The 14,354-nt window shown below is 36.9% G+C and overlaps 1 protein-coding gene across 14 annotated transcripts in view; it reads left to right on the top strand.

Moving 5' to 3' along the window:
* The window catches only part of LOC135207246 (1-phosphatidylinositol 4,5-bisphosphate phosphodiesterase-like), a 712,917-nt gene extending 702,146 nt beyond the window's left edge, over positions 1-10,771 (top strand). For all 14 annotated transcript variants that reach the window (XR_010312938.1, XM_064238892.1, XM_064238890.1 and 11 more), the window contains one exon: positions 5,841-10,771. Coding sequence is in view for 13 of the 14 variants with exons in the window: in XM_064238892.1 (XP_064094962.1) it covers positions 5,841-5,909 (69 nt within the window). In the remaining variant the exon portion in view is untranslated. The remainder of the gene's footprint in view (positions 1-5,840) is intronic.
* Positions 10,772-14,354: the final 3,583 nt, after the last annotated feature.

Below are 14,354 nucleotides of genomic sequence, written 5' to 3'. Positions count from 1 at the left end.
AGAGAAATAGCCAAGGCCACAAGGCAATTTCTCAAAAACAAGCAGACGTCCCAGAGGAACCAGGAAAGAATCCTAGGATCACTCCAATTTACATCAGTAACGGACGTTCTGCTGAAAGCCAAACCAAAGGATATAAACTGGGTTTGGCGCTCGAAAGCAAACTGGAGATCCCGGGACAAAATGGCTCCCATTCCAGCGATCTTACGCAAGAGACTCCGCCCTTGGACGGAAATCAAGAATCTGTCAAAGACAATACCCTTGCAGTTTCCTCCGCCGGCCCTAGTAGTCCACACAGACGCCTCCCTAAGCGGCTGGGGCGGGTACTCAGTACAAAAAGGTACAGGGAACCTGGTCTCTAACATTCCGCCAGCTACACATCAATGTACTGGAAGCTATGGCAGTGTTTCTCACCCTGAAAAAGCTACGACCAGCCAAGAAGTCTCATATCAAGTTGGTATTGGACAGTGCGGTAGTAGTCCACTGCATAAACAGGGGTGGCTCTAAATCGAGCCACGTGAACCATGTCATGATAGCCATATTTGCCTTAGCAGACAAGAACAAATGGCACCTGTCAGCCACTCACCTAGCAGGAGTCAGGAACGTGGTAGCAGACGCCCTATCACGATCCGTCCCGCTAGAATCGGAGTGGACATTGGACAAGGAGTCATTCAGATGGATCTGTCAACGGGTACCAGGACTTCAGGTGGATCTCTATGCCACAGAGTCAAACCACAGACTCCCTTGTTATGTGGCTCCCAACCTGGACCCTCTGGCCTACGCCACGGATGCTATGGCTATAGATTGGAATGTATGGAAGAGAATTTGCCTCTTTCCTCCAGTGAATCTGCTTCTGAAAGTCCTGAACAAGCTCAGGACGTTCAAGGGTCACATTGCACTAGTAGCCCCCAATTGGCCCAAGAGCAATTGGTTCCCTCTACTATTGGAATTAGGACTCCGGCCTCAACGGATTCCCAATCCCAAACTGATGCAATTTGTTCAAACGCGGACTGTGTCCGCTTCCTCAGGAATTCAGAAAGCCCTAACTTTATGGACTTTATGAAGTTTGCAGCTCAGAAAGTTGCCAACATAGATCCTCAGAACATCCTGTTCTTAGAATCTGAGAAGCGAGAATCGACCTTGCATCAATATGACTCAGCAGTTAAGAAACTAGCTATTCAATATAGATCTAACAGATTCGTACTTTTCATCCATTCCAAGAGCTTGTGCAAGAATCAGAGAGGCCCAGGACAGTCTCATGGTTTTTAAACGATGTCCTTAAATTGGCTTCTGACACTAATAATGACTCATGTAATTATATAACCCTCTTAAGGAAAACGTTATTCCTAATAAGTTTAGCCTCAGGCACCAGAATTTCTGAACTGTCGGCCCTCTCTAGGGAATCAGATCATATTGAATTTCTCCCCACAGGAGAACTACTTCTACTGTCAATTTCTAGCTAAAAATGAGGACCCACAAGATAGATGGGCCCCATGGAAGATTGTCCCACTTCCTCAGGACCCATCCCTATGTCCAGTTAATTCTCTAAGAGCATATTTAAACAGGACTGCCCTGATATCTTCAGGCCCCTTGTTCATTAGGGAATAAGGCGGAACTATTTCCCTAAAAGGGATTAGACAACAAATTTTGTATTTCATAAAACAAGCTAACCCGGAATCCTTTCCGAGGGCGAATGATGTTAGGGCAGTAGCCACCTCCATTAATTATTTTCAACATATGAATTTTGACGATCTTAAGAAGTACATCAACATATGAATTTTGACGATCTTAAGAAGTACACAGGCTGGAAATCTCCGACAGTATTTAAGCGCCACTACTTGAAGTCTTTAGAGGCCCTTAAATTTCCAGCAGTGGCAGCCGGAAACACAGTTTCCCCTGACATTGCATAATTAATAATAAGTAGTTATATAGTCTATATCTCTCTTACATTTCTCTCTCTCCTACCTGCCTCACTAGCATTCTTGCTGTAGCTCGGTCGTTACCGGGTTCATAATTTACCTTGGATAGCACTTTCTGTATATATGTATCATTTGTATTGTGTATATATAATTGTATCTGGGTCTAATTTCCATAGTGATAATTTGTTACTGGTGTGTGTTATTTGGACCTCTGTGGGTTATTTAACCCCACTGTGTAGATAAGTTAGTTTTAAGGATCATTGAAACTCTAGAACACTTGTATTTTGTTGTTTATTGTGATCTATTATTACTTACATTATAGTATTTAACTCTAATCGAGTTTTAATTCACGTGTAATTATTGACTATCTACATTTTTCCAAGCTGGTGGAGCCAATTCTCTGGCACTATTTCATGGTGTGACACAGGCTGAGCCCAGAAAAGGGATTTTGACGAAGGAAAAATCTATTTCTGGGCAAGGACCTGTGTCGCCCAGTGAAATCCCACCCCTCTTTTCTTTCCACACCCCTTTTTGGCCCAGCTTGGGTACTATCTACAGGAATGAAAACAAAGGCGCCAGTCGTAGTAGTGGCGGGTAGCGGGGCCTTGCATCGGCTCCTCTGTAGACGAGGGATATTGAGGAAGGGAGAACCTAAATGGCAAAGGACCTCTGGTAGTGGTTTCCACTCGCCCCAGATACCATACCGACACCTTTATTAAAGGTGAGTGAGCCAGTCCTGGCATTACTATTTTAGTTTTTCTCTGGTAATTATAGCAATATTTTACCTTAGAAATGAACACTAAAGGAAGTATTTCACTGGGCGACACAGGTCCTTGCCCAGAAATAGATTTTTCCTTCGTCAAAATCCCTTTTTTCTACTAGTTTTCTTGTTGTTTTGTTGTGTTCTGATATTATCTTGCACAAAACCCTTGTTTTCCATTGACCACCACCCTAAATATCACAGGTAATGGGGACACCCAAGTGGGAACTGGGGATTTTGGTTGGGGGAAAACACAAACGAGCAATAAGCGGAAGATAATAACACCAAAATACAAAAAAACAACAAAAAAACTAACAGAAAAAATGGTTTTCAATGCAAACAAGAGGGTGAAAGAGCACTTACGGAGTGACTCAGGACTAGGTAGCTATCTCGAGCTCCTTTTTCTAAATCGTCTCATTTTCTAAACCTCGATTTACAAAAGTGGGTAATACAGAAAATTAGCAAAATAGCAAAAGTAGTCTAACCTAACCTAGGGGGAGGTTATCCTTACTTAGTGGGGGGTCTTTCTCCCCTGCAACTCCCCTCCCCTTAAAAAAAATTGTGCCTAAAATGATCTACAATGGCAAATTGTCTTACCTTATTGATGTCGATCCGACCTTAAAAAGCACGGCTTATCACACTTGGGGCACTTCACTTCTCTTGGTAACACAGCGTGTTCTTGTAAAAAGGATAAACTTTCTTCATTATTACATATAAATCGGGATAGTACCACATAAGTCTTGGTAGGTGCACCTACAACTTTCCCATACGGAGGCCATCACTGAATTGAACTTTTTTTTGTGAGGAAGAACCTGTTGTCTTTCAGGAAAAGCCAACCAAAACTTAGTACAAAAATATATGAGAATTGTGACTGGGCAAAATCCATTAGCCAATAATATTACATTGCATGGACATACAAAGCTGTAATTAGAGGACAGCGATCAGTAGGTGGAGCTACTGTGCATGTAGGAGGAAATTGTCACAGTGAGCAATAGGGAGGAGTCAAGTAGAAAGGAAACGAACATACGAACAAATGAGAGCGACTCTTTGTGACAGTGGAAACATCAACAAAGAACTTAGAAAAAATGCATACATACTTACTGTAATTTGATTATTTTTTTCCTCTATTATTATGCATTTGCGCAGGTAATGTATTTAGAATAAATATCTTGCTTTCACATATTTTACCCAAGAAAAATATAAATTACAACGTAAGAGGTGGGTGGACTCTACCAAAAAATAACTGTTGTTGTGCCTGTGTTGTTGAGTTTGTTGTGCTTGTGAGTTCTGTTGGGTTGTAGATGAGTTGTTGGAATTGTGAGTAGTTGGGTGTTGTTGTTGTGGTTCCTTGATGTTGTAGGTGGTGTGTTGACTTGTCGGGTTATCATTTTCTGGTATGGATAGTGATTATTTGTGCAGGGGTCTTTTGTTGTATAGTTATTGAATTGTTGTGTGGTTGTTGTCCTTGTTTGGTTGATTGTGTATTGTGTTACGATGGCTAGCCTAGCCTAGCCTAGCCTAGCCTAGCTATATCTATCGGACAGTAGCCAGCTCCTCACCCTGGGTCTGAGGTGAGTACATGTGTTTGTGTGTTGAGTTTAAATTTAGCTTGTGTAATCCCTCCACATTATGCCTTTCAAGATTTCAGTAATCCCACCTTGGAAGCTACCTCATATTACATATAAATACTTTAATTCATCCAAGGAGAATATATCAGATGAAATGATGTGACTTACTTTTTTAGAGCATGCATCTCAACATGAAAGTGATATCTGTATAAATACTGATGGTTCCAAATCTGATATGGGTATTGGCTATTAAGCAGTGTTGCCAAACTTTGAACGCTGTGGATCATTACCTAATTATTACTCCCTTCTTACAGCTGAGCCATGTGCCCTTTTAGTTTCAGTTAAGGATATTTTGTTTTGTGAAGATAGCAGTTTTACTATTTTCACAGATTCTCTAAGTGTCATTCAAGCTATGAATTTTTTTATTCATAACACCCTCTGATTTCAGAGAATTTAGAATGGTTGTTTTTAGTTAACCGAAAAAGGAAAACTGTAAACTTTTGTTGGGTACCAGCACACAGAGTGGGTGGCTGGAAATGAAAAGGCTGATAAGCTAGCGACAAGGGGAATTCATGATGGTCCACAAAGAATTGCATTACCGTTTTAGAGATTTTTTCCCTTACATAAAGAAAAAATCCTGAGTGAAATGGCAAAATATATGGAAAATTTTAATAGAAAGTAATAAAAAAATGTTGGAAATTACTAAATCAGCAATTACTCTTAATTACAGCAAAATGCCAAGTAAACAGCCCTTTGCTATTTAAGAATTGATCGCGCACACCTGACACATGGTTATTTAATGGCTGGACATCCCCAGCCATTTTGTGACGACTGCCTGGTTCCCCAGACTGCACGGCACTGGTTGAGTGTCCCAGTCTTAAGGACATAAGAGAGCGTTTCCTTTTTAGAGTGTTGTAATTAGGAGGGTGAATACCTCTTTCCAGGGTACTTGGAGGGAACATTACGTATAAGTCAGACGAGTGGTATTCTTAGTTTATAACTTATTAAAGTGTAAAATGATTTCATACTTGTGACTTAAAGGGTGCATGAGATGAAGGTTGTTATTACTTATTTTTCTTTTTTAATTACATAACAGTATATTTCTGACGTCAATGACCTAAGTTGTTGTAACGCCAGGGTACAGTTTCCCATCAATCAATCAAACAATCATCACCAGTTATATCCATATAAAAGTCTTCAGGTTTGTGTATCTAGCAAAAAATGCAAATGCAAATCTACACTTTTTCAGAAAGCAAGTACTGCATTATCAATATCCTTAATTCTGTTATATCGAAGCTTTCATGAATTTTATATTATGCTGCTTAAAATTTCTCTTTTCACTTAGTATAGAGAAGCATCAATGTTTTGACAGTGCATGAGATGTTAGAAAATACATTACAGAAGATTTGTAATTCTAGTTATTCATGGTCCTCTACAGTGTTTTCATATATTATAAATAAGTTATATTACCATCAGGATAAAAGTTAAACCCTTTAATTAAAAACATAGCTTTAAACTTATTAGTCCAAGCACAACTATCCCATTCCCATTTGTTTTTACTGGCTATCCAGACTTGGATTATTTTTGTTTTTACAGGCTATTCAGTTTTATGAGAACACAGAAGCAGAATACAAAATGTGGAAAAAGATGGAATTCTTCTGTTGAGTACAACCATCAACCCTCCAGCTTACCCGAAGAACATTTCAGTCTCTGGTCAAGCGGGAACTAATAAGCGCCTGTGATCACGTAACCCAGCCTCAATCATCCTCCCTCATCTCACAGTATCAAGCAGGACATGACAAACATCAATCACTACATACAGCTTGTTTCATCATCACAGAACTGATAATCAATCATTCTCATTCCTTCCATCGTCACTGATATTTCATAATTTATTTTATTAGCAAACTGGACCATAATCATTTATATGTTTTGAATTTTGAAATAGGTGAGAATATGATTTTATGTATGCATGAATAATGATACTTCCATCTACAAATATTTGATATTCATATGTATCCTGTGTGAGTGGTTGAAATTATGATACATTCCAACAGATTTTGTATGTTGGATATTGCCTTAATCACAGTGGGTGGTGATTTGGTTACATAGAAGGTTTGTTTTCATACTCCATCACTGATTATTGCATAATGATTAACAATTAGTGTGCTGTTTATTAGTTGATATGAGGAATATGGGGTCCAACATGTAGCATTAAATAAGATTATATGTTCTGAATGCTAAGATTCCACATGTTAATTATGTTGCCTTTACAAGCATAAAGAAATTTTGTGAAAAATTTTATATGTTGGGATTACTGAGGTTTGTAGCCATGTTATATATATTGCAGATTGACAAATTGAGAACATAGTAAATTGGTTTGTCTATACACTAGCAGTATTTCTGCCGTTTAGCTGAATAAGAATAAGTTTTCCTATATGAGTCATCATTTTAGCAAGGTGTAAGCTTCTACCTTGTAGGAACTTCTCAAGAATAAAAACTCATGGTTACATCTATTGGCAATAATATCTATTCTTATTCTTTTATCAAATGTTGACTGTTTCCTTGTGTGAGATTATATTGCAGATAAAGTGTTCAATATATATATTTTTGCCACCAAAAGTTGCCCCCTTCTAGTGGGCACTAGTCTTTAGATATAAATTTTATAAAGAGCTTATTATGTCACTGTTGCTGTTCTCATTACAGTATTTCTTAGGGTTACATTTTCATAACAAGATTTATATCATTAGATCAAGTAGTTTTGCATATAAAGTATAGATAAATAATTTCATAAACTAGTGTTTGTTGTTGTCTGTATTCCTATTGCAGTATATCTAATGTACAGTATGAGAATTTAGTATTTATTGTCAAATTTTGGTTAGTGTATCTTTTACTGTAGCTGATTAATTTCATTGCTAAGTACTTAAAGTAAGCATTCCTTTCTCTTTTCTGTAGCTGGTATTTACATGATATATAATTACTAGAAATATATTTATTTCATGATATATATTCTATCATTTATATACAGCATTAGATGAAACTTCTAGATTTGTATATAATCCATCACCTTTATCTCATTTCAAAAGAGCACTTGTAATTTTATTAGTACACTTGCAAGCAGAGAGTACATTGTTTACTTAATTTGATGACTGTCAAGAAAGTGCACACAGCATTAACCACCATATGCATTCATTTGGAATGCACTTGCAATGGTACTGCAGTATCCATAACTAAAATTAATTTCATTTAGTATGTGGTATAAGAGTTAAATTACTAACACATTTTATATAGCTGTATCTGTCCAGGAAACTAGTATGTTGTTCATTTGGACAGATAGTTTAATGAAATTAACAAAGATATTCATCTGGCCTCCTTTACTGTATTGTGATTGTGCAGTCTTTAGTGAACAGTGACAGAATACCACATATTATGATTGGGTTGTATTTCACAGAGTAGACAAAGGTTAAAAATAAAAAGACTGCCAATTGCTGTACTAGTTGGTGGAAAGGTCTTCTGCCACAACTGAAGAACTTAATTGACTTGTGCATCAAAATACCAACCAAGCTGGTTGTGCTAGTGAATAATAAAAACACTTTGATCATTTTCTATCTAAGGATTTTTTTTTCTCTGGTGATGAAGTATTATAGCACTTTCTTTATTCTTTATACAGTACTTGAGATCTTTTACTAAAGTATTTTCTTATGAAAAATGGATATTATGGAGCAACTGTATTGTCAGCTTTCCCCTTCAGTCCCTGTTTGGGTTACTATATCATTAATCTTAATGCAAAGATGGAAAATTCTTATAGTACTGGATGTATTTTATTCTTTCAACATAAAGATATGTGATGATAATGTTGCCAAGTTCTATGTAGAAAATTTAATTGTTTAGAATCTTTCAAGATATTCACACATACAGGTCAAGGTATACAGTACAGTACAAAGGTACTAAACTACCTTCAATTGCTTTGATGCATTATTTGTTCCATGCTTGGTGAAAACAAAGAGGCCTTAGGTATCATAAATTTTGTAATGGTAATAGAATCTTTCATTTAAAGATGGTGTTTACATGATTGTCACCTGGGTGAGATCAGATTAATTTAAATTTTATTGAAATTCAACATAATTTTATTAAAAACTTATTCCATTGCATAGTTATACCTTTGACCTTTACAATCTTTTGTTAACGATGTTCTCCTAAAAATACTGGAGTATAAAATACACCACTACCAATCAACTTACTGTACTGGAAAGCAGAGTTGGTGTGGTCAATATCTCTTTTATAAACACCTTTATGTATTAAATAGCCTTAAAAATCTTACTGCCATTTTTTCATGATTTGCACCAGGGGTCTTTTGAGAAAAAAAACTTTCAGCACATAATCCAATTCTTTATGATGAAGCATAGAAAATAGGTTGTATTCCAATAGAAGATGTAAATAAGACTCAAGTATAGTAAAACATCAATCATCAAATGCACTAGAGGTATAAGTAAGACATTTTTCTGTCTTTAAGGTTACTTTACCAAGAACAGCCATGCAGTTCTTGTCACTCTCATGTTTTACTTCAGAGAAATTTTTCATAATTTCTGTTTCTAATATACATAAAGTATTGCTCTCTTGCCAAGACATGTTTCCACTTGAGTACCTCTTATTTACCACTACGCCCCTGCACATTTCATTTTAGCTATCAGCAATCTTTAAAAAAGTGTCCTGTGTAACTTCTAGTCTGTTTCTAGTCAGTTTGATAAAAATTAGTTACATTTAGAATATGTATACTGTATTTCTATACTGTATTCCATGCATTATAAAAAGATTGCTTCCTCTGCAGTGCCAAGTATTTTACTGCACATCCAAATAATAATTAGAAAGATAATGTTATATAACAATAATAATGATGATTAGGATGACACAGTCAGTGGATTTATGCTGTTTGTTATCAGGTACTTTAAGGTTCAGATTGCTTCTGTTATTATAAACATGATTAACTATATTGTGCTACTGTAAAGTAATTATATAAATTGTATGAAGTATTCTTGAGTGTCTGATAAGAAAAAGAATTTCTAGAGCTAATAGAAATTGTTTATACAGTATGTAAATTCTATTCACATTTTATCACAAAATAAAGTTTTACTGGTATGTATTCTGTAATGTGTTCAACAAGTAACGGATATTCATATTATAGTGTTAATTAAGATATGTCATATTTTTATTGTTAATTTGCTTGTACTTTAAATAAAGAATAAGGCTGTATTGACTATAATGGAGGTATCCAAAGAAAAAAAATTGCACAATGTATGTGAGATGTTAAAAGTATTCTTGTCTGAATTACTTAATGCACTGATTGTTTTGCCAATGTTCAAATTGGTTTTAATCATGTATAACACTAGTTATGGTCATCAGTAATTAGAATGAACACTTCTGACTGCCCACATATATGTGGTAAAGGTTGGTCATAATATCTAATTTTGGTGTATTTTGACCACTATTTACTTACAGGCAATTTTGTTCGTGTGCCAAAGAATCATATTGTCCATCCTTATGGCATAATATCCCAGGCCGCAGAGTCACCCAGTATTTTTCTACCTTTGGATAATAGTAACCAATAATAATTATTAATAATAATAAATGTACTAGTAATAATAACTACTGATTATAAGGGTATTTTTATCATCAGTGTGTAGATGGTGAATTTCGTCCATTACAGTATAATAGTGTTTGTGTTAAAGTCTGCAAGAAGCTTCACTGTTAAATACCAAAAACATGAATGAATAATTACATTTTTCAACAAAAATGGAATTGATAACACTTACTGTTAGCTCCCAGTGGCTGCTGCTGTATGTACAGTATAACCTATAGATTGTACATGAAGCTTAGCCATTTTCAAACAAAGTAGTCATTTGTGCCTATACCTGAAAAAAATTATATATATAAAATGAAAACCAACCATTATCATGAAGTGCATATTATTTATGCCAACACTGTAGTTTGTATAGTACATATACACTTCAAGTATTGCTTAAAGTTGAGTATTATTTTATTAAGTTAGTAAACTAAATATTCTAGGTATAGTATAAGTATGAATTTGAAATATACATGTGATGTTTTCAATTGAAGTTTAGATCAATATAATCAGTGAAAACAATCAATTATAAATACTGTACAGAGGATCTGAGTTATATATATTTCTTTTTAGAATCACTTTGTTTAGAATCACTAAAGGGAATCTTGAACACTTTGTGTTAAAACTAAAAGAAATCTTGATGGATTGGATCCTCCATCCATCATATTTAATGTGAAAAATTTATGCAAGTTGTCATAATATTCTTAAAATGGTCAAACACAACACTAAAATGAAAAATTAACTATAAATTTCTTAGTTTGAAGAAAAACACATAACTGGAGACTATTATGTGGATCTGAAATCGGTTTGCCTCGTACTGTATAAGTGGCTTATCCAAATGTGTCCAGTCCTATAATAAAGTGCAGGCAACTCATTTCCACCAGAATGAATCCTGTGTATTGCTAAATGTGTTGTTTTATATCCTTAATATGTTCATTAAGATTTTATTGTTTAAATTCTGCTGAAGTTCCTTGTTGGACCAATGGTTTATGTGCTCACTCACTGATTCGGTAGTCACAAGTTCGATTCCCCACTCTGCCAATGTGGAGTCAGAGAAATTTGTTTCTGTTGATGAGAAATTATTTTCTCAATATAAAGTGGTTCTGATTCCACAATAAGTTGTAGGTCTCATTGTTAGGTAACTAATTGGTTCCTAGTCTCGTAAAAATATCTAATCTTTTGGGCCGGCCCTAGGAGAGCTGTTAATCAGCTCAGTGAAATTCTGCCGAGGACAGGAAATGAAGAGCTTTGTTTAGAAACTAACTTAGTATGGGGGATACAGTATTTAGAAACACGTTACAAAAACTGTCTCCAAAACAATAGGGTGAGGTGGGTGAACACCGACCTATTAGTAGAAAAATTGCCTAAAAAATCTATTTTGTACCTGAGAGAGTGCACACTGTGCCCAAAACAAACTGCACAACATTGCCCACCTATGGTATACTCATAAATCCTTAACTCAGATTTGCACTTTAAACATTTTCGGGAAATTGTCGTTGTTCCAAAAACGCGGGGAAACACCAACTGGGAGGTGGGGGAACCCTCCAAAAACCAAATTTCCTGTTTTAACCAAAATGACACTGATAATCAATCTTCCAAGAAGGTAGTAGGCTTTATCAGAAGGACTGAACGACATTAGACATATGAAAAGGTAGAGTTGAACCGTCCAAATAAAAATGTCCTGTTTTTAGCATAATGACACCGATGTTGCATAACAATTCAGTAAATATCACCTTCAACTTTACACACACCCAAAATAACAATGTTCCACTTTTTGCTATGTATTTCGAAAATATTCAACATTTCAAAATATTCAAAACTTCAAAAATATTTGAAAATATTCATAATTTCACACATTTGTGTTGGGGGTCGATGTTTCCCTGATGTTTACGGCCAGTAGTCCCCCACACCATGTTTTTTTTTTTTTCACAACAATGCCGTGGCAGCCATTTCGAAAGGACACGCTTCATTTTACTTGATAACATGTCAAAATGACTAAATATCGTAATGAAACTTAACTAGAAACATCACACCATATTGACGGACGTGAGACACTATATCAGACGAGTGAAAAATTACAACAGACATCTAAAAATTCAATTTTCTTACCTGATGAACACAGACGTCGTGAGGGGGTAAGTTGCTTTCGTGTTGTTCACTGAGATGGTTGCTGTCACTGTGATGGTGGCGAGTTTCGGCCCGAAATTTGAAATGGTTTTCATACCAGAGCATTCAGTCGGTGTTCCCCCTCAGTTATCATTCACTCACCTCACCCTACCATTTATGATTAATTCAAGAACCAGAACCAAGAAAGCAATGAAATATAAATCATTCATGAAAGAATAAAAACTTTTAATGCTTGATCAGACATCCTTTAGGCAGAAATAAACTAGATGCATGTATGTTACATTTTATATTTCTTAGAACTTATTAATTTTTTCCTATAACAAGAATTCCTTCTCTCCAGTGAAAACCAAGTATTCTACCACAAGGATCTAGTAATAAAATAATAATAATAATAATAAGATAATAAGAATAATGAATAATAATAATAAATAATAATAATAATAATAATAATAATAATAATAAAAAACAATAATAATAATATGGAGGAGACTTCTCTAAGGGCAGTAGCATTGAAAATAAAAGCCGTTTCTATGGTATTCAGTTTATACAGTCTCTTCTCTATTCTTCTCATCTTTTAACCCACTGATGCTCACAATTATCAACTGATGTATCTATGAATTATTTCTTCAAAAATACTTTACTTTGGTCTAAATAATAAGGAATGGAATGAAATATGGAATTTAGGCTTGAAGCCAAGGTCTGGAATCCAAAGGATTATTCAGTGGTATAATGAACATATGAACTTAGTAAAATAATAAATTATTTTGAAACTATTGTAAAGACCTTCTTTACCCATTAATCATGATCTTCTATCTCTTCTAGCAAAGCAGCAAAACCACATGTATATATCTGTATGTAGAATTTCCTGGCCTTTTTGCTGATATATAGTTCATCAATGTATGGCAATTATGTTTTTTGCTATTATTATTTGATTAACTGCCAAGAAACAAATTCTCCTGTCTGTGTGCGGGTAGCGAAGGACGGGGTGGGGCACTACGTTTCTGTCCGCACACTGCTATGTATATTGTGCGCCCAGGTAATAAATTAGTTAGTACTCAGTTCTGTCTCATTCCGACCTCACAACAGCGGTTTTGGCTTTGCCATTAACAGACTCACTACGGGCGCACTTACCTTCAGAAGCCTTTAACGGAACCATACAGCGATAAAGTCTAGGCCTCCAAACATGCCATACCACCCGCAGCCTGCAGCCTGATAGAAGAGAAGGTCGAAGAAGTGGACACACACACGATATACAGAAAAAAGGCCGCCGCAGCAGCAGAGGACGTGGACGAATCCAGCCTGGTGTTATTTCCACCAAAGATTTGGAGAGAACGCCAGAAACTGCAGAGCTCCATGTTTATCCCCAAAAAACTTTAGAGGGTGAACAACAGGGAATCCCAACCAGTGGGATTCTTCACCCACAACACGAACTCAGGGCACCAAATGCTGGTAGACACAGGAGCCATGCAGACAGTCTTTCCGTCATCGAGAGAGGACTGTCACTGCCTGCCCAACGCCACAGCCACACTAGTAGCCACAAACAGAAGCCCCATCTGCTGCTACAGAACCCAGACCCTTACAATATCCGTCCTGGCTCATAACTACGAGTGGCCCTTTGTCATCGTGGACATCAGGTTCCCCCTACTGGACGCCAATTGTCTCACACAACATGGTCTGCTGGTGGATGTTGGCCGAAAATGCTGCTAGACACCAGAACCTGCCACTCCTGCCCGCTCGCCACCAGCCCGGGAATGCCCCCTGTATGCGCTGCTGCATAGTCCAAATACAGCGCCCTCCTGCACAAATTGCCAGACGTCTTCAAGCCAGAACTATGCCAGGTGCTGGGAACACAGGCCAAGCACAGCATCCGCCACCACATCACCATATGTCAAATTTTACTGCCTGCTGCCCAAGAAGCTCCAGGATGCCAAACAAGCATTTGCAGAAATAGAAAGGATGGGTATTTACAAAAAGGCATCAAGCCCATGGGCGTCACCCCTCCACATGGTGAAGAAGCCAGACGGTTCCTATGGAGACCCTGTGGGGACTACCGTCGGTTAAACCTGATAACAACGCATGACCACTACCCCCTGCCAAACATGCAGGACCTGACAGGAGCCCTACACGGGGCTAAAATACTCACTAATATGGATCTACTTAAATCTTATTTTCAGGTGCCAGTACATCCCGACGACATCCCAAAGACGGCCATCATCACACCGTTCAGAACATAACCTTCTCCTACTCCACCTTCGGCCTCAGGAACACCAGGGCCACATTTCAATGCCTGATGGACAGCATATTGGGGGACCTACCTTTCTGCGTCTGCTACGTGGACGATATCCTGATCTTTTCCAGATCCC

The sequence above is a fragment of the Macrobrachium nipponense genome, chromosome 32 (genome assembly GCF_015104395.2).
Source record: "Macrobrachium nipponense isolate FS-2020 chromosome 32, ASM1510439v2, whole genome shotgun sequence".
Classification (NCBI taxonomy): Eukaryota; Metazoa; Arthropoda; class Malacostraca; order Decapoda; family Palaemonidae; genus Macrobrachium; species Macrobrachium nipponense.
Note: the sequence above shows the minus strand (reverse complement) of the source record. Positions and strands in the feature narration are given on the sequence as shown.